The sequence below is a fragment of the Nasonia vitripennis genome (assembly GCF_009193385.2).
Source record: "Nasonia vitripennis strain AsymCx chromosome 3 unlocalized genomic scaffold, Nvit_psr_1.1 chr3_random0004, whole genome shotgun sequence".
NCBI lineage: Eukaryota > Metazoa > Arthropoda > Insecta > Hymenoptera > Pteromalidae > Nasonia > Nasonia vitripennis.
The window spans coordinates 3,921,939-3,946,459 of NW_022279623.1; the positions used below are offsets into that span (position 1 = coordinate 3,921,939).

Genomic DNA, 24,521 nt, shown 5'->3' on the forward strand with positions numbered 1-24,521 from the left:
ATGTGTGTGTGTATACATATATTTTATAAGCGCGAGTGCAACGCCGCGATTTCACGAGAGAGTGAAAGCCGCCGCCAGGACGTCCGCCTGCAGGACGCGAGCGAGAGAGACGGCGGCTAGGCGTTAGCTCGCCCTTGTTGCTCGCGCTCTGTCTGCGGACTGTATTATATACGTGTGCTCGAACATGCTCTGGAAGTGTTGTACGCTCGAGTTTATGGAGTGCAATAAAAATGCGAGTATTGCAAATAAGCCGGAGAAAATCCGAGAAACATACAAGGCAAAAGCAAAGCCTGGTGTTTATGGTATAGAAGGATCGACGTAAATTCTTTTCCAAACGAAGGACAAATAATATTATAAAATTATGTAAGACATATTAGGTGCGCGCGAAAATCGACGCCAGCAGCATCGCGCGTCTAGGCTTTAAAACGCTATACGCAAATCAATGCAATCACTCGTAACTGTACAATCGCTCTCTGCATTATAGGTGCACCCACGTCGACGTCATCCTGACCTGCCAGAGAAATCCTCATGAAAGACTGGGAACTCAGTACTCAGAATAGCATCGGTATCGTAGACATCATTCTTTTTTGTTGTTCTTCTCTCTCTTATACTCTCCATCACATACTTATTATTATTATTATTATTATTATCATTATAATTATAATACTTTTCTCTTTCCACACCTTTTCTCTCTGCTCTCTATACTCGACTCCGTTTACCAACCAATGGCACACTCCGCTCGTCCGACGTATCTATACAATACCGATATTCTATACGCACACGCGTTGATTATTTATTTACGCGCACGTGCTCGCTCGCGCGGCGCTCAATTCGTTTTTTTCTCTCTTCTCGTGTGCACTTTTTACGAGCGTATACGCGATGTTTACGACGCTTCCGGGTTAGATTCGTTTATGTTTTACGATCGCACGCGGGAATGAGTTTTCATTCACACAGCGGCGTGTAGCAGCTCGAAGATGAATGAAGGCTTGTTCCATTATGCTGAATGAACGATCGTTGCTTTTCATCCGCCGCGCGCAAATCAAATTAGCTCGATGTTTCGTTTTATTGCTCGAAAAGCGAAAAAACGACGATGCACTTCTTCTCTTTCCATATTATACTGTATGTCTGGGATTAAGGTTCTGTTTCGAAAGGTACTGGTGTATTAATAGAATATAGACTTAAACAGTATGAAGTTATAATAACGAACAAATCGAGACCTCGCTCGCGACGTTATTAAATTTCGATTTCTCCGATTCTCCACTTCACACACCACGAGGGACGACAAAAGGCTGATCAAATCATCGGAGCGCCGATGATTTTGCGTTTCCATTCCTCCCCCCGCAACGCGTCGATTCACTCTTTCCCGCTTTTTTCGGCAATAAACGTTATTTACGACGGGCAAAATATCTCCCTCTCGCGGCTAATTTGATTTACGGGCGGGAGCTAATTTTTCCGATTGACGCGATCGCGCGGCCAACAGTGCACAATAACCGCTTGCGCGCGCGCTTTCGCAACGGCGATAAATCCGCGCTATCGATGGCCCACGGAACAAAATGACTTTGATATACAATTGCGCAAGCGCTCGCCCTCCCTCTCTCTCTCGTGCGTGTACAACTCCCTTGGTCGTCGTGGGCGCGAAAACGGGACCCGCGGAAGGGAAAAACGGGAGCGCGCGTAATTTATTTCGCGATGCGTGCGGTGCACACACGCGCGTGTGTGTTGCAACGCTCCGAAGGGGGGGGGGGGGGGAGAGAGAGAGAGAGAGAGAGAGAGAGAGAGAGAGAGAGAGAGAACCGGTCGGCCTCGACGGTACCGGACTGATTTGCGTTTGATCTATAATATGGACTACATTTTCCGTGCTATAATTTCGTGCATTATTCACGCGATAATGTTCGAAAAGTGGAATATCGAGCGAACAGCTGCGCGCGAAAATCTCGCGATTTAATTTCATTGCAGTCGTAAACCAGCCGAAACTCGGTCTGCCGCCACAACTTTATGTGCACACTGCACACACACTCTCTCTCAGCAAAAAAGTTGCGCGGCTACACAGGTATAGAGCAATAGCCCTGAGACACGGACTATATATAAATACACAGGGACGCGGTCATACACACACACAGAGCGGCGAGGCTTTTGCGCAATGATTCCGCCGATGACGACGACGACGAGGGGGACAGCCGCAGCCAGTTTTCTCGCTCTCTCTCTCTCTCTCTCTCTCTCTCTCTCTCTCTCTCTCTCTCTCTCTCTCTCTCTCTCTCTCTCTCGCGGACTCCTGTTATACACGCGTCTCCGTGTCCAGGGATTACGTGCTACTCGCGCCGATGCAGATAAGTGCAGCAGGCTCGATTTACCTCGCGGGGGACTTTCGCAAGCCGCGTGCAGAGTTTATATGTGTATACCGTTATTATACCGCGCTACTCGAGAGAGAAACTTCTGAATGGGGGTATAATTCCGGACTCGTTTTGGTGCTCATTAGCGTTTGATTCAGATGCACTTGTATTTTTTAATTCAAAATTGTAGAATTAATGCGTTTTGTAAGTACGGATGATAAAAAGAAAACTAATATTTGGACACAGCGGCAAGTATTCGCAAACAGAGGGAGAGCTGCGACAAAAAGCTGAGCAAACTACTCGCGTGCCCCGCACGCTGGAACTTTTTTACCGCAGGGTGTATCCTATATACATGCTCCAAAAAGAAAGACGCGAGGAGGGCTATATACACAGCTGCTGCCGCGAGACATCACAAAGTGCAGCCGCACTCACTGTATACAACCGAGAGAAAAAGGTCGGACATAGAGAGATCACACGTTCGGAGAGTCGGCGGGCTCTCTCGATCATTAGCGCAATCGAGTTTCGTTCGGCCGAGCAAAAAATACACACACACAGAGCAGTCGGGTTTCATTCGTACGTAATTGCCGGCTGCAGCGATTTCTTTCGCGGGCTCTGTGTGTTTCTACCGTCGCAGAAGAGAAAAGTTCAGCGGAACAGAAGACGCGGGAAAAAAGATCAAAGAAGCAGCACTTCTACAACCTCGTCGTCCGTAATTTCACAAAGCCCGGAATATCGACGCGCGCGTCTTATCGCCGCGGCAGCCGTCAGTCGTCGGAGACGCGCTCACTTTATACATACTGCTAGCTATCGCGTTATGTCACATCCTTCCTTCCCTCGAGGGAGACATCCTGCCGGCGAAAGCCTTTGTAAGAGTATAGAAAGAGAGTGCGCGAATTTTCCTTTTTGTTTCGGCGAGCTTTTTCATTCGCCGACACACGAGGGGGAAGCGAAATCTCGAGCTTTATTGAACGGATTAAGTTTCTCGATGTACGCGCCGTGCAGTAGATGTAGCTTATTTCAAGAGAACATTTTTAACGATCGCGAACCAATTACCGAGATCCGCCGCATCGTCTCTCGAAACAACGCGGACAAAGGCCTTTATCCGCAAAATCCCACTGATGCGGGGAGAGAGAGAGAGAGGGAGAGAGAGAGAGAGAGAGAGAGAGAGAGAGAGAGAGACGAGAACGACACGAAATTAATCCTCTCCCTCTCTCTCTCTCTCACTCCTCGCCGCGTAAACGAGCTTAAAACACATCGCCGAGATTTTTCCGCTCCGCCGAGCATCATCAGCGTTTCCGCTTAGCGCGCGAATCTCCCCCGATTCGAGCAGTGAAGAAGAAGAAAAAAAACACACACACAACAGCAGCGCCGGCCCATTCACGTCGAATTCACGGCCTCTTGAGCACGGCAATGAAGACGCCTTTTTCATTAGCGTGTTTAGCTCTCTCTCTCTCTCTCTCTCTCTCTCTCTCTCTCTCTCTCTCTCTCTCTCTCTCTCTCTCTCTTGTGAGCCCCGATAATACGCCGAGTCCTTTGAATTCGAACGAGAGAGCAAGCGCAGCTTCGACGTGCGCCCGTATGTTATGTGTATAGGGGTGATGCATCGGGGACAAACTCGCGCGAGGGCTGTAAGTGGATCCATAACAGTGTACGTTAATACGCGAGATCGTTATTCTTTTCTCTCGCTCGAGTGGCAAAGATGTGTACTAGCTCGCACGTGGATGTGCCTTGTTTTGGCGGGGATATTTATACAGATTATACGTAATCTTATTAAGTCTGCGCGTCGAGCGAGACGAGGAATTCTCGAGCGCGATTTGCGTAATCCGCGAGTGCTTACATACAGCGAGCGCAATGAAGCTAGCTTTCTTTGCACTGCTCTCGATCGTGAATCGCTGATTCCGGCAGTTTTAGGTAACTATACACGCGGATCGATTAAAAAATACCTTTGCGAGAGACGCGGAGAAAAAGCGGCGATCGCACACGGGGGAATCGAGCAGAGATACTCGCGGAGAAAGTCTCGCGCGGCGATTCTTCGGTTTCTGCCTTAAATGTGGGTAATCGTGTCACACATACACTGAAGCATTGAAGATGACCCTAATGAATCGACGACACTGGCATTTCCGTGAGAAAAGAAATTCGCGAGAAAGTATCCGATATATTTTCGTCAATTAAAATTGCGAGCGTATGTACGGACGATTTTACGCGGTTTAACGCACGCGCGCTCGGGTTATTTATGTGCCTTAATACGTGTAGCTCGTTTGTCTCGCTTTTTCTTAAGGATCTTTTGTGCGTTGAGCAATGAGAGCTTATTTACGAAAGCGAATATTACTATAACATTCACAAATCAAGAAACTGATTCAATTTGGATCTAGAACATACCTCGCTTTTCTCTCTCTCTCTCTCTCTCTCGCGCGCGGCCGCACTAAATCATCGAGCGATCGGCCGATCACAAAGCCCCGCGATCCCGACTTCTCGGAACCGTCCGAAAAGAAGAAGCCCGAGTTCTCACGCAGTCCATATTATATAGATATACGCGATGTAATTCAACGGTCGACCTCGTCGCGATTTCGCAACGCCCTAAGGGCTGGCTCATTAATCCAAGCTGCCCCGGCGTAATGTCACCCGCGGGCTGTTTTTCCTATCGTTTCCGCTGAGCCAGGAATGACGAGGACTCGATCCTTCGAGAGAGAGTATATGTGTACGTACAAACACGATCGCATGAGTAAGTGCGCGCAGCGCGATGACTGAGTAGCCGCGGAATGCGGCTGATTATTTTGTATCTGAGCGCGCGCGCGCGCGCGATGGTCCGTCGCCGCTCGTTCATTGTCATTTACACGACTCGAGCATTTCATTTGCCTCTGCGCGCAGCGCTCGAGATTTATTGGCTCGGCGAGTCGTTATTAGTGTCTTTCTCCTTTGTGTGCGGTTTTTCTCTGCGATTTCCGTTGTCCGACTGTATAAACTCGAGGCTCGTATCTTTTTTCTCGTCTAGACTCGAGTGAATCGTGTTAACTGCCTGATCCGTACAAGTGATTGCTATCGGTAGATTAGATGTATACGCTACTGAGATCCGCCGATGATACACGCGGCGGGAGGCCGATAATTACGACAGTAGCCGGGTAAAAAGCTGGGACAACAAAAGGCAGGTAGCAACCCTCAGCCGCTATTAAAATAATAAGCCCTCGAGAAGTGCAGGCGCGCAAAAAGAGAGCGAGCAACTGTAAAAGCGGCCGCAGCGTCGAGCGATTCCTCGGACGCGGGCATAAAGTCGTTTTACAGCCGCCGCTGCTCGAGTTGTGTACGTCTATCCTCTACTCCGTGAGCTTGCCGTTGTTGTCTCGCTCGTCGTAAAGCGGAGGAAAGTTTTTAATTCGGAGGCTAACGCTCTACAACGCAACCGGTCGCACCTGAGTCATATCTGCGTGCCGGTCACCCAACACCCCTCCCCGTCTCTCTTTCTCGAGTTCATGGTCCATTCATCCCATCAGGCGACGAGAGCTAGAGCGAGAGAAAGTGCGAACGGAAAGTCGAGCCAGCACACGCACAGGGTGTATCAGCTGCTGCTGCGAGGCAGACACAAAGACACTGCGCCTCGCTCGATTTACGATCGGTCGACGACCGGCAGCAGCAGCAGCTTGGGAAAGGAGAGAGAGAAGATGATGAGAGAGCAGTACGGAATCGTTAAAGGTGGGAAGCGTCTCGCTCGGCGAGTCACCACCTGTGCACCGCGAGCGGAGAGATGAACTTAATGAAGCATGCGCCGCCGCTCTTGCTGTGTTACGCCTCGCGCGGCCGGTTCTCGCATTACCATAATGGTTTTAAATCGGCCGGACCCTGTGGGGGATTGACTCTCAGCTCCCTCCCTCTCTCTCTCTCTCTCTCTCTCTCTCTCTCTCTCTCTCTCTCCTTCTCTTCCATGCTGGAGGTGAGGATCGAGCTACCCGAGAGAGAGAGAGAGAGAGAGAGAGAGAGAGAGAGAGAGAGAGAATCTGCAGAATTACCGATTTTTTCGGCGATCGGTTAGGGCGCAGACGTGTATGCGGGGAAAGGTTACCGCGTGCTACATCGAAATATTCTCCGCGTGTGCGCCAGCTTCGCAAGCGGATTACGCTTATACAGAGCTGCGCAGCTCGCATATGAGCGCAGCACGCGAGAGCCGTATAAGCGGGGCTTGTACACGGACCATTTGAGCGCAATCGCGCGCGAGAATTGCATATACACACACGGCTGTAGCGCGCGGTATGGCCGGAAATTTCTCAACCGCTTGCGTATCATCAGTTTTTCGCGACATGACTCGATAAAGCGCGGAAAACGAGATCTATATTCATCTCGTTTGTAAGATATCACTTTCAGCGACGGAAGCATCAAATCCCCGCCTCATGAATCATATATTCGCAGATGCCGAAGTAGACTCGCGCGCTCCGGCAAGCCTCAATTAGCTCTAATCAAAGTTCACAAATTACTCGGAAATCACTTGAGATTCAGCTCGCTATAAATTGGCAAATAGAAGCCCGAGCCCCCCTTCCAAATTTGATCTCGGGGAAACTCTCTCACTCTCTAGATTGACGCCACCGCGGCAATATCTCGCGACGCGCACAACGTATACCAGATCTGCATAATCATACGTAAATTGCACGGGAGACAATGCGACCCCCGCAGTATATTGCGAGATTCGGTTAGGCGGATGTGTACGACTGACTTCGCGCCGGATAAGAGGACGGCGGGAGGAGATATCGGTGAACTGACTTGGAAGCTCGCTTGATTTCGGCCCCTCTCTGCGTGTATGTTGACGCACTTGGATGGTATCACGCGGAGAGAAATACCGCGGAAATTCTGCGGCGAAAGAAGAAAGCTCCAACGAGTCCAGTCGCTTAATTAACCGCGTTCGCACAGAGCATATAAAAGCGAGCGATGTATCGGGACGCATTTTTCGCGCGCGTCTCTCTCTCTCTCTCTCTCTCTCTCTCTCTCTCTCTCTCTCTCTCTCTCGACTGACGTGATAAATCGTGCATACACGCACAGCGGGCTATCTATATACGTGCGTGGGCCGTACCCCTCTCTCTCCCGGTGTACCGTGTATAATGGACTTTGATTTAATGAGAGGTTGCGCGAGCGCGATTGTTTCGTTATCTGTTTTGTCAGACCCGATAAGATCGATGATCCGCGGCGGATTGAAAAAGCGAGAGGTGCTAAGGTCTCCGCGAGCATATAGGGGTGTCCATAAAACGCTGGGCATTGGCTACAGGGCGGTATCGCAGAAAGCGGCGGAAAATACGAGCTGACGCGATAACGACAGCGAGCTCAGCCGAGGAGCGACACGTGTATATACGCATAGCCCATTAATCCGAGTGTGTCGCATTGATCTATCGTTGTCCCAACGGCGGCAACGGCGGCGGCGCTGATGTACGAGGGCTCGCCTGATACATAATAGATCGCGAGCTCGACGCAAATAGCCTCGTAGCGCGTCTGCTAGCTTTCGTGTGTACCTAGACCATATATGCGTCTGTGTGTATAGTTGCGAAGACCAAACGCTGACGTGGACGTTCCAGCTCGGCGTTCGAGGGCAAGAGTAGCTTAGGCTTTCTTATCGCGCGTAATACCCGTCCAGCGCGCAGGTGTTGATCAGCTGAGCGGATCGATGCGAGCTAATGTTTCGCCGACTTTGCATACAAAGCGCATTTTATATATTTGTACAGGTATAAACAAGCCGCGCGCAGCATCTTCATCTCCTCGGCGGGAGGAGGATAATTCGTAATTTAAATTCAACGAGTTCGCGCGAGTTGCGCGCCATACTACAAGGCATCCCCTCGGCGAGGGATCGCGAAGGAGGAGGATGAGGTTGAGAGAAAAAAATTGCCCCTAACGAGCGAAGAATTCGCGGAACGTTATTCGGCCGAAAGAGCGATCAACTGCGGCGCGTTGTTTATGAATCCCCGCCGCGCGAACTTATCTGCATTCTTCGTCTATACGTTGCGCATACTTTGTCAACAATTCTTATGTACGGCCCGCGCGTTGTTGCACATGTAGCCTTATATGCGCGCTATATATAAATAAAGCTGCAAACTCGAACTGCAGAATTCCATTCTTCGTATTATGTATACACGCGCGATGGGAGAGAGAGAGAGAGAGAGAGAGAGAGAGAGAGAGAGAGAGAGAGAGAGAGAGAGAGAGGAAAAGCCGTCCGACTCTGACAGTCGGTGATAGCGCCTAGACACATTGTCTCGCAAATCCACGTGGATTTCGAACTTTCCCTCTCCGCCTACTGTGTGCGCTCGATTCATACGGTCGCGATATACGGCGCCTTTCCCTTTCCATTTAGTTCCGTATAGAAAGAAGAAGTTGCCCGGCCATCGCCATGATCGTGTGTCCAAGGGACAGAGCTGCTGTTGTACAGAGTTATGACTGTGTGCGAGCCGATAATAAAAGTCCAGTAACCCAGTTTGCCGGCGCTGCGTGATGTAGTCCGCGTCGCTCGCACGCCCTATCGCGTGCACGTACGCGATATTCGCTGCGCATATGTTGGGTTTTTCGAATATGCAGCAGATTCGAGTTTCCTCTGTTTAAATGTGCGATTTTACCTCGATTTGATATGCACAATATGAATGCGCTCTTATCGATAACGGCGCATCTCCTAATCATAGACGCGACTTAATTTATACGAGTACACGTACATATCTGCTTCCACAGCGGGCTCTTAAGACGTATCTTTCAACCGTTACACGCGATTTCCGGTGCAGGCTATATATACTCGAAATAACTAATCAAGACACTCGAAGTAGTGTGTCGAACACGCCCGATTAATAATTCCAATATGGGCGACGCGAATCCGTTCTCGCTGAATATATAACCCGCTGCACCTGCAGTAGTAGCTCACGCGACTTCTAAACTCCAAGAAATAGCTCGATTTCTCAATGGCTCTTTCAAAAAGTCAACAGTTTTAATTATAGGGCGTAGAAGTCGCGGCCGCGCGACAATTTCGTTATTTCTCACGCGTATATTATACCCGCCGCATATGCAGCGTTTCCATTCGCGACCCGTCTAAACACGGACATTTTCGCGGCGTATCGTTGCGCAACTCGTTGGTGTGTATATATATATATACACAATATATACACAAGGCTTGTTGTGCAAATGCACGGCTTATTAGCGCGCGCGCGCGCGCGAGAGAGAGAGAGAGAGAGAGAGAGAGAGAGAGCCGGGTTCGATTCATTTCTGCGCACGTCCGCGCGTAATTTGCGTGCGATGGACTTTGCGTTTGGAAATATAATTACACGTACGCAATCCGCGTATGTGCCGATGATGATCGTCAGCGCATTTAATTTTCGCAACGTGTTTGTAGATATAGCTATATATTATAAGCGTAATGAGGAGCCGGGGTGGTGCGCTCGTCGTTCTTATATTACGGAAACTTATGAAGCTCGTATGAATTATTCCGTAAGATGAATAATGCCGACTTCGCGAAGCCTTTGATCAAGAACCGCGTCGTGTACGCTTCTCAATCTTTAATCCGGCAAACAGAAGAAATAGAACGGAATATCAGAGTGACCGCGTCTTATAGACTACGCGGTATTATTAACTCGAGCGCGCAAGGGGGATTCACTCGCAAGAATGCCCATAGTTAAAGTCAATATCGACCCGCGTCTGGCTGTGCCTTCACGTATACACAGACGTGAAAATGCATCGTGTGCGATGCACGTACTCGCGCTAAATCTCGCGGCTATATGCGGCAAAGGGTGTACACACTGCCACTCGCGTGTGCATCGCTTTATTTTTATTCCACGCGAGAGCGCTCGCAATATCTCGGCCATAAATCAGTGAATTATACACCCACGCGCAATTAAAATATTTCAATCGGAACGAGCGATCTTGGAAAATCAAAATTCCCGCCGTCGTGCGCGGGTAGGCATATCAATTACCATACAAAAGTATCCTCGATATTCAATCATACGTCCAAAGCCTGTGTGCTCCACTCTCACTTTTTCGTTTGCTCGCTCGCTCGCTGGCACAATGCACAAAGAAGTATAAAATTCAGTCATTTCCGATATTCATGAGGCAGTAAAGCTATCGCTATGCTCGCGCCTGCGTGCGAGATCTTGAATTTATGGCGGCGGCGCGCAAGCGCAAGCGCTTGCGAAAAATCAAGCCAATGGCCCATTGAACGCGGCACGACGGAAGGGCTGTTATTACACGCCCGATAGAGAGTCGTCCATCGGGTTCACCGACTCGACCTGTTGATTGTCTCCCGCATGACAAATACGCACGTATAAGCGCGGGAGGAGAAAAAAAAGGGAATTTCGGTTCGTCGTGCGTCTCGCTTTTTGTCGTTTTTCTGCTCTCCACGACGTTCGTGTTTGGGGAAATTATTGTAAAGGATTTATGAAAAGCGCACACAAGAACAAGTCTCAGCTCGCAGCGAACGAGTCATTGGTTGGGAAGCAATAAAAAAGCACTCGATGCACGCCGGCGTCGCCGCTGTAAATCAAATCTCGTCCCCGTAAAGAAATAACGATGCTCGTGAGCATTAAATGAATTTAAAGTGGTCCCTTAAGTAGGCACTTGATGGCTGTGTTAAGTACGAGGGCAACGGAGGGTTTGTTATTCCGCACCGGTCACCGCCAAAGTGTCGCTCGCGCCGAGTATAGTCGGAAAAGCAGGTCGTCAATTCTGCACTTGATACGTGCACTTCGAGGAGCCGGGCATCGTAAAATTCGAAAGAATTTCTCGTTCCCGCCATCTATCTCGAAAATTCAATAAACAAAGCCCTCGGACAATCACCCACACACACGCGCGGCAATTCGCACCTCCACATCCCATAGCGCGATAATAACAGCACTCGTCGTCCGACGCGAAGAAGGATGTGTATAAGTGCCTGCACCCTTGATTACACAATGGTATATTTCACTCGAGAGAGGGCTATCTTGGGTTTGCCGTACGTGCCTGTGGACGAGTGTAATATGTACACACGTTTCCCACGTGTTGTGCAGCGCCGGGTTTATACACCGCGCGTATAAACGACACGATGAACGTCAAATAGGATGTTAACGATGATGAACTTTACGCGCGTGCGTATGGATTAAAAACACTTTTTTTTAAATATTTTATCACCTGAGCAAACTCTGCGATCGTCTTTTACGAGCTACGTCATGCAGAAACTCTCGAGATTGAATTCCGCGTGTTCGGACATGCCGCAGCGCTGATTATTGGCCAATCGACGACGACGACGACGCGTTATTTATCGAGCGGTTTTCGCGCGAAAATTTTCTGCACGCATACCGCTACTTTCACCACACGCGTTTCGAAAGAGACGTATAGCCGCCAGATAAGAGAGCCACTTCTCGCCCGTTGGTGCGTATAATAATATTATCGCTCTCGCGCGTGATATAGTTGCGTTTATCGATAATTTATCTACGTCCCTGCGCATTGTTCGATGTGAAGCTTCCGATTGAAATTATCCAGCGGAATTCGCGCGATGTGTAATGCCGTTTATTATAACGATTAATTACGTTTAAAACCCAAACGCTCTCGCAAAAATTATATTGAGAGAGAGAGAGAGGGCTTTATTAATTCACGAAATATTTAACACTTCCGACGAGAGGGAGAATATTCAATATCGCCCAGAGCAGAGTTCATCAAAATTCCGCGCCATTAATTGTAATTTAATCATTCTCCCGCTACTCGTTAATGATTGCCAAATGTCAGAGCTGCGACTTTATAATATTCGTTCATCTAAAAAAAAAAACCCGTTGCATCACAGCCGCTCGAAAGAAGCGCCGGTGATTTATCAAGTCATCAAAACGTCGCGCGCAGCTTTGTTCGGCCCGTGTGACAAGATCAAGCCGGAGCGAAGGAAAATTCAGTCACGACTGCGCGAGCGCGCGCTCCCGATGCCATTATATACTGCATCTCTCCCTTGTCGCCCACGCGATGATATCCCCGAGCCACCCGGTATACGATCCATTGTCTCGCAATACAATCAGTCGCCTTGGCGTTTCGCAATTCCAAAGTCGCGCACACGTCCCTTCCCCCTTCGTATATACGGATCTTTGTTCTCCCTTTCAACGAAGGCTAGGATTCTCTCTCGCGACGAAGAAGATCAGCGAAGTTCATATCGTCGTCGGAGAGATAGTCGATAATTAAATAACGCGCGATCGAGGATTCCGAGCGATAAAGTTGCGTATAGCCGCGATCAGCGAAGTGTGCCAGTTTTGTATTGGGGTGACGACGTCGAGAGGGAGAGAAAAGGTCGAGAGCTGATTTCGAACAATTCGTATAATACGCACTGATGATGTCTCGATGCTAATTCCTTCCTTCCTCCAATTAACATCATTTATTTTAACTCGATGTGGAGGCGACTCGCTTCTGCGCATGTATTTCTAGCCGAAAAGAAGGAGTATTTAACAGTATGTACGATTCCGATAAGGCCAGAGACTTCGAGAGAGCGACTTATCTGCCCGATTGAGAGACGTAATCCACGGAAGAGCGCTATCGACGTAATCTCTGACGAAAATGACAACGACGTAAACAATTTCAAGTATTACCTCGTCCGCGAGCCTCCGCACAATCGGACGGAAAAATTACCGAAATTATCGAGAACCGCCTATAATATCTGCCCGATGATCTTTCCTATACATAAGAGGCAGGCCTGTACCGCACAATATAATAATTTATAAATTTGCAGAAGCGTGACTCGAGCTGACGATTTTTCCCAGCGAGCTGCATCTCATCGCGCATTCGTTTGTTTGCCCGCAGTGCCATTGTCGTCTCTCTCTTCGATTTAACGCTGCAGCGAGTTTCTTGACTGTGAGAGCGGAAGTGCGCGCCGCGCACAAGAAACGAGAATTAATGGCCGATAATTGCGCGCAATTCGTGCGCGTAATCAATGCGACGATTATTTATGCAGGCGGTGCAGGGGGAGGATGTTTTTCTTCTCACTCTCTCTCTCTCTCTCTCTCTCTCTCTCTCTCTCTCTCTCTCTCTCTCTCTCTCTCTCTCTCTCTCTCTGCTTTGTAATTCACTCCACTTTCGAGCATGTCGAGCAGCGCGGCCCGCGTGAATATTATCGCCGAGGGATTTATGTCGACTTGCGCTTGTATTATATATGCAGCAGCGAAATTTAATTTTAATACACGCATTACACCGGCGTCAATCAAGTCGCGCGCGAGCCGGCTCTTATCGGTCGATCGAAGTGGAGCGAAGCGGTTTCTTGAAAGAAAAATTTCGAGTATGCTGATAATAACGCGCGCGGAGCTTGCGAAATTTCAGCATAAATTATGCACTATGTCGATGGAGTGCACGATGGAACCTCGAAAACAGAGAATTCGGGCAGTGATTATATATTAATAGACTATCCGGAAAAAATGCATCCGAGAATATAGAAAGCCAGCACTACGAAATCGATCCCTCCGCTGCACACTAGTGTATCACTCGCGGCAATAGCTCGCTCGAGTTGCGTGATTCATACGCCCGATAATCATTCACGCCGCTGCACCGATAAAACCGTCGCAGCCCAATACCAGCGCACACACACGCGCGCGCATACTCACACAGCGGCGGCGTATTTTTGTGTGGACTCGCGTAATCGCCGGTAAGCAGATACCTATCCGGTCTCTGGAGATAAAGGAAAAATACGAAGCTTATAAAGAGGGACAGTAGAGAAAGAGAGAGGAGAAAAAGGTGACAACACGCGTGTGCGTGAGTCGCGGTGCGCCGCAGGTGCGCGCGGCCGCGTGTATACGTCCACTGCAGCGGAGGAAAGTTACGAAACGCGAGTCGCGTGGTCTCAAGTCGCTTATCGGCTCGCGCGCTCACCTCCGTGGAAGGAGGCGAGAAAAATGTGCCGTAGCGTGTCGCGCCGCGAAGTCGAGTGAGTTATCGGATTTCCGAAAAATTCCCCCGCACGCGACTTTTTATTTTTGCGGAAGTCGTGAAATTTCTTCGAGAGAGAAAAACTGTAATAAATACATTATATACATAACGAGAGCAACGGTGCAAGGTAGCTAGTTCTCTCACTCTTTCTCGGGGGGAGAGACACTCGGGCAAAGTGTCAACAACCTCGTCGCCGGCCTGGCACAGAGAGCGCGTTCGTCGTCAGATGATTTATTTCCTTGTGCACCGCGCGCGAGAGTCACGTAAGATATGCGCCTCTCGAATGCACACGATATGTGTGTATACGTACCTATATGTATACATAATGCACTGCACAATGGCAGTTATTCCTTTCCACTGTTGTATTTCGTGCGAGAGATGGATCCCATTTGAAGCTATTTATTGCGCGGACTGGCTGTGTTGTAGATGTGTTGTAAAAGTGTGACTGCCCCTCTGTGTTTAGGGGCGATGATGGGAGGGTATCGGCAGCACGTTTCTGGACTCGATGTAAAAGCGACGGTAAATTCAACGGTATTATGCGCCGCGGAGGAGGTAAAAATAAAAGCAGAAAAACGTAATACATCTCCAAGGAACAGGACCGAACTAGACAGAGCAAATTAACAGCGTGACAAGCCGTATAAGTAATAATCGATGAATGAGCAACCGTCGACTCCACCCATGTACAGACTCGTGCGCTGCACAATGACCAACAAGTACAAAACGGCGAATATTACATACGCGCGTGAGTGATAATACGCGATCTATACCCGCGCTTGTCTCTGTGTCTGCGTGTACACAAAGAAAGCACGACTCTCTCTCTCTCTCTCTCTCTCTCTCTCTCTCTCTCTCTCTCTCTCTCTCTCTACTGTACATAATATACCGGTCACACCGGCGTCTTACGCGTACCTATATCGTATCGCGAGCGAGAATAAGCCGAACAATATGTCGACACGCCCCTGTGAATGAACTGCCAGCTCCGGAATTTGCGCGACACAAGCGCGCTTTATTGACCGGCCCCTGCAATTAGGCAGATTTTTCCCCGATGTTATAACCGACACACGTACCGAGTCACAATCTTATCTTCGAAAAAAAAAGATACAGTCGACAGTTCTGCATACACGAGTCTAAGTATAGACACACTCCGCATCGGATTTATGCGAGAGCAGACGCGAGAGTCACATAGCATACAGCCCGGTCATAATTCATTAGCGAGAGAGTGTGCAGTAGCTTTCGAAAAGTTGAGCAAACAGCAATTGCCGCATACTCGTCACGCGTTTAACGCGCTTTAACCTCTGTCGCGCGCGCGCGCGGATGTATCCGCGAAGTTGCGCGGCGCGCATCAGGAAGAGTTATAAATTCAAAGTGCCGCTGTAGCAGCACCGGTGTCTCTCTTTCGTCGGAAGCTCGCTACACGCTTACGCTTCATCTTATATTCCCGGTGTGCCGGTGCTCTCTGCAGAGCGCGCGCGAACATTCGCGTTAATTAATTTCGAGTATATAATTACCCATAGCTGAGTGTTCGATCCGTTCGAGTATGTGCTGTACTGTCGTTGATATAGGCTAGTGACGGGAAAAAGTTCCAAGCTTCTGGTGTGCACGACGCGATCGAGCCATTAATCGCAGCCGAGGCAATAATAATCCGAGCCGCCTCCGGTATAATTAGCGCGCGAGTCTCCATCGCACATAAGATGCAGCGCAGGCAGCGGGAAAGGTTTCGTTTACACGGCGTCGCGGCGTCTCTCCACGGAGAGAGAGAGAGAGAGAGAGAGAGAGAGAGAGAGAGAGAGAGAGAGCCAAAGCGACGAGACCGTAGCAGTGGCTTTATACCCGCGCGTACTCGTCTCTCCCTCTCACTCGCGAGTGCGGGGGTATGAATTTAGCCCTGGGGCTAAGCGCCGGCCTCGAAATTCCAAGTTGCGAGAGAGAGAGAGAGAGAGAGAGAGAGAGAGAGGCGGCTCACAAGTTTAGCGGCGGCGCATCGTCGCTTTGACTATAATTTAGCGCTACTGCCGGCGCTGTTGCTTTTGGATCGTAGACGCACGCGTGTGTCTCTGCGCCGACGAGATGGAGCTGCATCGCCGTTGTATACACAGAGCGGAAGTTTGCCGAAAAGTTTCGAGTCTATAATTATTGCCCCAAGATACACAGAGGCGCGAAGTAGTCGCGTGCGCCCTCGATGCGAGCCAGTTGTCCTGGATTAACAGCGTCTTCTCTCTCTCTCTCTCTCTCTCTCTCTCTCTCTCTCTCTCTCTCTCTCTCTCTCTCTCTCTCTCTTGTTCCACTGCTGGAGATCCTCGTCATCCCGCAAGTCCCGGTAACCCAAATAAAAAACTCTCTCTCTTCGCTGCAGCGTATAAGCGATCCAACCGGTTTATTCCGCGCCTCGGTCTTATTCTCCTCCTCTCCTGCATATCGCAACTGTGCAACAGGAGCTCCGTTTCCCCTCTTACTTCTCGGTGAGTCACAGAGAGCGGTAGCAGCTAGCGCGTTTAATACGCTGTGTGACATTTGAACCCAAGCAGCGACGGCGGCCGGTGTGTGTTAACAGCAGCGCCGCCGCCGTCATTCAGTGGTTCTCACTATTGTACAAACTTCCTGCTTCTCCTGCGACTCGCGCTGCAGAGAAGGCGGAGAGTCAACAAACGAGCCCCCGCGGCACACACACAGAGTCAATATGACGCGTAATTGTGCAATTACGGGCGCAAGCGCGCGAGCCCGGAAAGGAAAGGAGCGCGACTTGCTTTGCATGCTAAATCCAGAGCTCTCTCGATTGTTTCTGCAGACCGCCTCGGCTGCAGATGGGGAGTAGAGCAGCGGAAGCTCTTATACGTTTATTTGCTTTGTGTTTCGAAGATTCGTTTTTGCATTATACACAGAGAAAATAAGTCGTATACATTCACTGAGAGAAGTTTGCAACAGCAGTCGTGCTTTTCAAGTTCGACGATCTATCGGGAGAAGTCAGTCGAGCGCAGAGTCTCTTTCCGAGCGACGGCGACAAATCGCCGTGTATAAAGAAGACATCGATCCTAAGAATAAACGAGACGACGTCTCTCTGCGCCTATTATCTCCCCTGCAACGACGAGCGTCGGTCAATCTCTCTCTTCGATACTTCGCAGAACCGTCGCGGCGATGATTAATCGCGCGCGCAGGCATGAATATTCGCGCGGCCGATGGGAATTATCGCCATCGCGAGTTTCATTGTTCGCGAGCCTATTGCACGATATGCAATTTGCATGAATTAAGCCAGCGCGGCTGGAAAAGAGTTTTCTCTTTTGTGTGCGTGCATGTGTCTGCTATAGGTTTCACAATTCGACGGAATGAAATCGTCGGTGTAAATGTAACGTTCATTGTTGTTATCGCACGACGACAACGACTGGGAAATAAGGAGTCCAGCGAGGTAATAATAACCGTATTAGCGAGGAGCAAAGGAGAAATCACTCAGCGTGATAAATATACATCCTCTCTCTCTCTCTCTCTCTCTCTCTCTCTCTCTCTCTCTCTCTCTCTCTCTCTCTCTCTCTCGCACCGGTCATTCCGCGCCTCTTCCTTCCCTTTTCCTCTTATTTCCCTGTACCATTCCGCACGGAGAGAGAGAGAGAGAGAGAGAGAGAGAGAGAGAGAGAGAGAGAGAGAGTCAGCAGCTTGGTTCGCGCGCGCGATCCTCCTCTCATTCTTCTTCTTCTTCCTCTTCGCGCGCGACTTAACGACCTCGTCGCTTGGCTAGCCGCCAAGTCGCGACGAGGAAGCGACTCTCTCTCTCTTGCTCTGTTCAGTCGCCGGCGCGGTTTTATTCGTGGATCGGAGAGCGCGGCGTAAGTGAATGCGCGCAAAGATCCGAGTCCTTGCGCGGCCCGGTGCGTGAGATTATTTATACGCGCACAGCGGCCCTCTCCTTTTCTCTCTCTCTCTCTCTCTCTCTCTCTCTCTCTCTCTCGAGAGAGAGAGAGAGAGAGAGAGAGAGAGAGAGAGAGTAGGCGTTGGAAGCGATTAGCCGTCGCGGTTTTCGCTGTATACTACCTACTATAATATATGCCTCGTGGTTTATTTTGGGTGCAAAAATTTCACACGTGCCGACTTGCATGGGGATATAGCCGTGTGTGCGTGTGTACCGCGAATATTTATCAAACCTCCTTAATTACCTCATTACGCGTCCGCGAAAGGGCTGAATTTCGATCGCGATAAGCAGCCGCCGGCAGCTCTCCGCAGAGGGAGAGAGAGATATTGCCGTAAATAATGATGGGTGGTTCTCTCTCTCTCTATCTCTCTCTCTCTCTCTCTCTCTCTCTCTCTCGTCGGTAATGAACGATGATTGGGAGTGTGTAGCCACGCGAGGAGAGGGCTTTTGTTCCGAGGATTCAGCGAGAAAATTCGTCTCGGAGACGACGATTATAATTAATTGATCGCGGCGCGACGGCTATTTTATTGCGCGTTGGGAAAGAGATGCGGCTAATGACGATGTAATGATCCGATGCGGATTGAAGTTTGATTGTGATGCGTATAATGCAGCTGCGCGCGGGCAACAATTATGGTGAATAATCGAGGCGAAAAATTGACGAGAGGGAGTGGCGTGTGTGCTTTCACCTCGAGCCCCTGCCTTGTGTTTTCAGCTGTATGCCGGAGAATATACTCCTTCCTTCATCCCAATAAATCAATTAATCCAGCAGACACTTTGTCCTCCGCTGTGCGAAAATTCTCTCGATAATAAGCTGCGATATTTATTGCGTTTCAAACTTCGCTGCACAACGCAACGCGATCAAAGAAAACACGCCCGGCAGTAAATCGTCCTCTCGGCGAAACGTTTTACACGAAATCTCTGCTCCAACAGACACTCGAATTATAAAAAAACACTGTAAATCCGCGCGCTAGCACTCGGGCGCACTAAAAATAAATAACGCTCTCTCTCTCTCTCTCTCTCTCTCTCTCTCTCTCTCTCTCTCTCTCTCTCTCGGAGAGACAGAGCCATCGCGACCAAGGACAAAAGCTAGTATAGCTCTGTGACTCTCGGACGGACTATCTTATCATCGCGCGCCAAAGTTCGCGGAATCCACTCGCGCTCTCTCTCTCTCTTTCCCTTTCTATCTCTCTCTCTCTCTCTCTCTCTCTCTCTCTCTCTCTCTCTCTCTACCCGCGAGTTCCGAGTTTCGCGCGAGAGAAAAGACAGAAAAATAAAGCGAGGCAGAGTATAGTTTGCGCTATTTATATTCGACTGCTGCTCGTCGTCGTCGTTGGGCGGACGTTCAACTTCTCTCGGTATACACCCCCGCCGCTACGCTCGTTTTCACGCGACGCTCGCGGATAAATCTTTGAGGCGGCTTTTCCGCTGATTTTTCTCGCCCTTTTCTACTGGTTAACCGCGCCGCGCGCGCCGGGATGAGTGATGCCACGTGGACGGCTTTACGAGGCGATCGAGAATGAGTTTATGCGTGTGTAAAGACCGTATTTGGTATAAATGCGGTCTGCGCGAGTTCACAAATAATTATTTAGTTCGCGGAAACTAGCATAAGCTCGGGAGCTTTATTGTTACTAGGGAGTACTAGGGTTGAATGAATAGTACTGAATGTCTGGGTGTATAATTTGTCTGTCTTTAAGCACGAGTGGACGCGTGCGCGGACAGTACGGCGCGGACTCTCTAATGCACTGTTGTTGTCTGGAGATGGGACCGGCGCGGACTTACTTGTGCGCGGACACTCTTGTGCGTGGACGGTGTATTGTCTGCTCTTGATGGTTTCGTTCGGACTTCGATGTATCCGAGTTCTCTATCGTAGTGCTATCTCTCTTACCTTTGTGATTTCGATGATGATTTAGTAGGAGCTATTGACTTTCTATTTGAGGATATGATTTATGGTGGTTTCAATTAATTTATTACTCGCTGAATTTGTATTTTGTATTATTTGTTATTGATTTATTTTTAATTGACCCAGAGCACTTCACAGACGTTTGATGTTCGACATTTATCTAGTAGTTTCGTTGATAGTATCGTATTTAAAATATGTAGTGTAAAGACTTACAATTATAATCTTAGTAGGTACGCAGGATTTTTCTACGATCCGTACGTGGCCAATACTGATTGAGTTACTCTACACGATTACTCGTGGCAATAAAATATGTTGATCAACTGCACTGCTAACGCCGGAGATTCCACTCGACGGACCTTAGCTTGTACTTCTCTCTACGGTGTGAGTCTGGATTCAAAGGGCTTTCCGGTGATTGTTATGCCGAGGGACGGATTTAGCACGCTCCCAAGGTGTTGGACGGATTTAGCACGCTCCAAGCACTAACACAATCAAACACCGCCGCTTCACCTTAGAATCAGCTACAACCGATAGTGAGCAAGTAACTACGCAAAAAGGTGCTGCGTGGATCGGCTCCAGGGTTTTTAAAGCCTCGGTGTCGATGCAAGCAGTTTTGTAATTTAGATGAAGAAGATCGCGGTCGCCCAATCAGCACCGGCCACACAGGATCGTCGCGTATGTCTTGCAATCGTGTTTCGCGCGCGAGGAGTGCTGACGCGAAGGTCAGAGCACTCGCTCCGATTTTCTGCGCTCGGTAGTGTATTGTCGCAATCGGTACAGCTCTCGTTGGTTTGTGTGTATGTGGATGCCGTCTATTAGGCGTTATACGCATTCGTACTATAGGTATATAAACGTGGGACATTACACCTCCCCCCCCAGAATATTGCCGCCCACGGCAATGGAGCCGGCGCAAAAAAATAAAAAAAAATGTCCCATGTTTATCATTCCGGACAATTTGGTGAGTACAATTTATTTTATACGATAATTTTAAAACTATGTTTCGCTAGTAGAGAATGAATATAACTTACGAAAATAAAGTCTACATGTAGTGTAATAGATCTAAGATATGGCTTTATGAAAAAAGTTTTCTATATATGAATTATTAAGATCTTCTTTTTAACTTACAAATCCTACACTCATACGGAATTCTATGAACGCACTCACCGTTCGCCCAGTTAGTACGACAAACAACGCAGAGTATCCAGTTTGTGGTGTGATGTTCAATTCCCTGGTACCAGCAGTCCTCTCTGCAACCCGTACAGCTTGTGAATAGTGGTGGCTGCGGAGATGATGGATGTTTAGTAGTAATTTTTAGTCTTTGTAGAGGGACTCTTGGTCTGGAGTTTTGGGCTTCTTCCTTTAGTTTTCTTCTCTGCTCTCGCTTCCTTATTCTATCTTTCTCTCTTTTTCTTTCTTTTTCTTCTTCTGTTTCAGTATTATTATGCGTTTTCTTAGCTTTTCCTTTCTTATCTTTCTTTTGCGATTTTGTTTTATTAATTTTTGTTTTCGGTTGTCCTTCCTCAATTCCCCTATTCGCTGGACTTTTCCAGAACCAGGTTATCCAGTAAATTAAAACGTCGGTTGATATGAATAACCGTTGCTGATTGGGGACTAATATGTAGCGGTTTTCAATTTTTGCCTTCTTTAATTTAGGCTCTTCTTCCCGGGTCTGATATTGTAGCACACTATGTTTGTTTCTCTTCTTTGCTGGCTGTTCTGAATTAATGGTCAAGCTTGGGGGACACAGCTGATTCACGGTTTCTCGCGACTCGTTTCCTTCCGCGCTCACAGCAGTAAGTGTGCGTGCGCGCGGACTTGCGTTATTGTCCCACTCCGTGACGTCTAATGGTCGCACTTGTACGCGCGGACTCGGCGGGCTTAACGGACTCGCCGTCTCTCGCGACTCGTCCCCCTCCGCCGGCTCTGCTGCGTACACATGAGCGCGCGGACGCGGCGGACTCGGTGGACTCGCTGTCTCTCGCGACTCGTCCCCTTCCGCGCGCTCGTCGGATGGTGCATATACGCGCGGACTCGGCAGGCTCGGCGGACTCAGCGGACTCGGCAGGCTCGGCGGACTCAGCGGACTCGGCGGACTCGGCGGACTGTCCCCCTCCGCGCGCTCCTCCGCTGTTGTGAGTGTGTTAAAAGCAGTGGATGTAGGTGACCTCGTGTGGCAGTCTCTATGGTGTTAACGAGAGTTTTGTACGAATTGATGCTGTGCTCTAAAGATTGGTCAAAGTGGTACACCCATTTCAATAAAGTTTGGACTATTGTTGATCGGTTAGCAAAGTTTTCGAACTGGTTCGTCCTATTTGCTAACCTTAAAAATTGCAAGTGCTGTTCATGTAGAGTTTTCTGAGTGTCGTCGAGTTTTTGATGTAGCGATTCTAGGTTAGACTTCACTATATGAGTCTGACTAGCCAATAAAGTAGAAATGTTGGATGTCTTCTCGTATAATCTGTCCACATCCTGATTTAGTTGGTCTCTGTCCCCTGCATCCATTGTTCCAAATAGCTGTCTGCTTGTCCAGCCAATAAACTCTAACGGAGCTCCTCGCTTAGATAAAGCGTGAGTGTATGGCGTAAATCTGTTGTCTGATATAGCTGCTTCAGATGCAAAGAATATATGAAGGTCTTCTTGTAATGATTTTAAGGTTTTTATTGATAATTCGAACTTATCAATTGAAAGGAATTCTTTACATTCTTGTTTACTTAGCTGTTCATTGCAGGTTGTAACCACTTTAAACATTTGTTTTTCTCTCCAAATGATTGGATCGTTCCACTTGCCAAAATCCAGGGTGACTGCTATTTTCCATTTTACTCGCTCGATTTTCACCTCGCCCATGTATTCGTAATATATACCCGGGTTTTGCTTTAGCTCTGTAAGTTTGTAGAAAGGTGGACTCTCTGCATCTAGTCCAAGGTAGTCCGTCAACCAGAACAGCGTCAGAAACAGTGTCCTCCACATTTTTAATGGCACACTGAAAAGATGAATTTTTGATTGTTATTAACTGCTTTATCTATAAAATTTTTCTAATTTATCCTTATGTTTAACAATTAGTTTTCCATTTGATGATTCTACTATCACGTTGTTGTTTTCTCTAATTTCTTTCACTATGAATTCTCCATTATAATATTTATCTAATTTCCCATATCTTGGTTCTTTTAATACTCTGACTTCATCGCCGACCTCTATTTTCAGAGGTCTAGCCTTTTTGTCGTAATACTTTTTGTTTTTAATTTTTGAATCTACTAGATTGCTCCTTGCTATTCTTTGCATTTCTTTTAAACATTCTGTTAGTTCTTGTACGTAATCATTGTAAGTTTCAAGCTCAAACTCATCCGGCAATCGGTGTGGTGCTCTCGCTGGACGCCCATACACTAGCTCAAACGGTGTGAAGCCGGTTGAAGCATGTATTGATGTATTATACTCGTGCATGGCGAAAGGAATAACCTTGTCCCAATCCTGTTTGCTAGATGCTTTATTCCTTAAGAAATCCGCTAGGACAGCGTGACTCCTCTCTAACGATCCGTTCGACTGCGGATGGTATGCGGTTGTAGTATTTAGCTTAAACTGATAAATTTCGGACAACTCTAATAGTAATTTGTTTTGGAAGCTTTTACCTCTGTCACTTAATATTATGCGAGGTACTCCATGTTGGGCAAACAAGTATCTCGTTAAAGCATCTGCAATGGTGATGGCTTTTATATTTGGGATGGGTACAGCAATACAGAATTTAGAAAACTGACATTGCATAGTGAGGATATGCATATTTCCTTCGGTTGTTTTACACAGCGGTCCCACCGTGTCGATAGCTACTTTATGAAAAACTTCCGAAGGCGTATCAGTAATAACCATAGGTTCCCTGGTTTTTATCCGAACCAATTTTTGTTCTTGACATATTTCACATTTACGGACAAATTCCTGTACGTCCTCCTTCATGCCCTTCCACTGATACCTTTCTCGTATACGTCTGTACGTCTTGCCCATCCCTCTATGTCCTCCAAACAGACTGTTGTGATAGTCCTGTAGCACGGTTAACCGGTACTCTGGAGCCAACACTTTGCACGTTCCGTAGCAGAATGTTATTGCTATTTTAACATTTTTAAAGGAATCTTTGAATGTTTGCACTAAAACTCTTCTAGGAAGTTTATCCGTGAGTTCGCCTGTTCTAGCTATCCTAAACGATCGTAGTTTCTTTTCAGTTATAAGTGCTTTTAGTGTGTTCAAGCACTTTAGCAAATTACTAGGTTTAACTTCGTCTCCAACTTTTTCAGTTACTACGAGGCTAAATACATATCTCTTACGATTGATTGTTATTATAACGTCTCCCACGTCGGCCTTAGCCTTCATCAGATCGTCTCGATAAATGGCCTCTATATCGGTAAGCAGTCTATTAGTGCTTGTGGACAGATTTAGGTCTTTAGGCACAAAGTGAACTATGTTGTCCTTTAAATACGTCACACACTCTCTCGTGCTTAATAATCTCAAAATAGTACCGTCAACAATTGGTTCCCCTATATTGAGCAACGGT

At 48.1% G+C, this 24,521-nt stretch overlaps 1 protein-coding gene across 9 annotated transcripts in view; it reads left to right on the plus strand.

The window, feature by feature from the left end:
• The window catches only part of LOC100117261 (protein scalloped), a 130,751-nt gene that overhangs the window by 55,830 nt on the left and 50,400 nt on the right, over positions 1-24,521 (plus strand). For 4 of the 9 annotated variants that reach the window (XM_008209572.3, XM_032601705.1, XM_008209573.3 and 1 more), the window contains exon 2: positions 485-565. The exons of the other annotated variants lie outside the window; for them this stretch is intronic. In XM_008209572.3, the coding sequence (XP_008207794.1) occupies positions 529-565 (37 nt within the window). In that variant the 5' untranslated portion in view covers positions 485-528. The remainder of the gene's footprint in view (positions 1-484; positions 566-24,521) is intronic. 9 annotated transcript variants of the gene reach the window in all.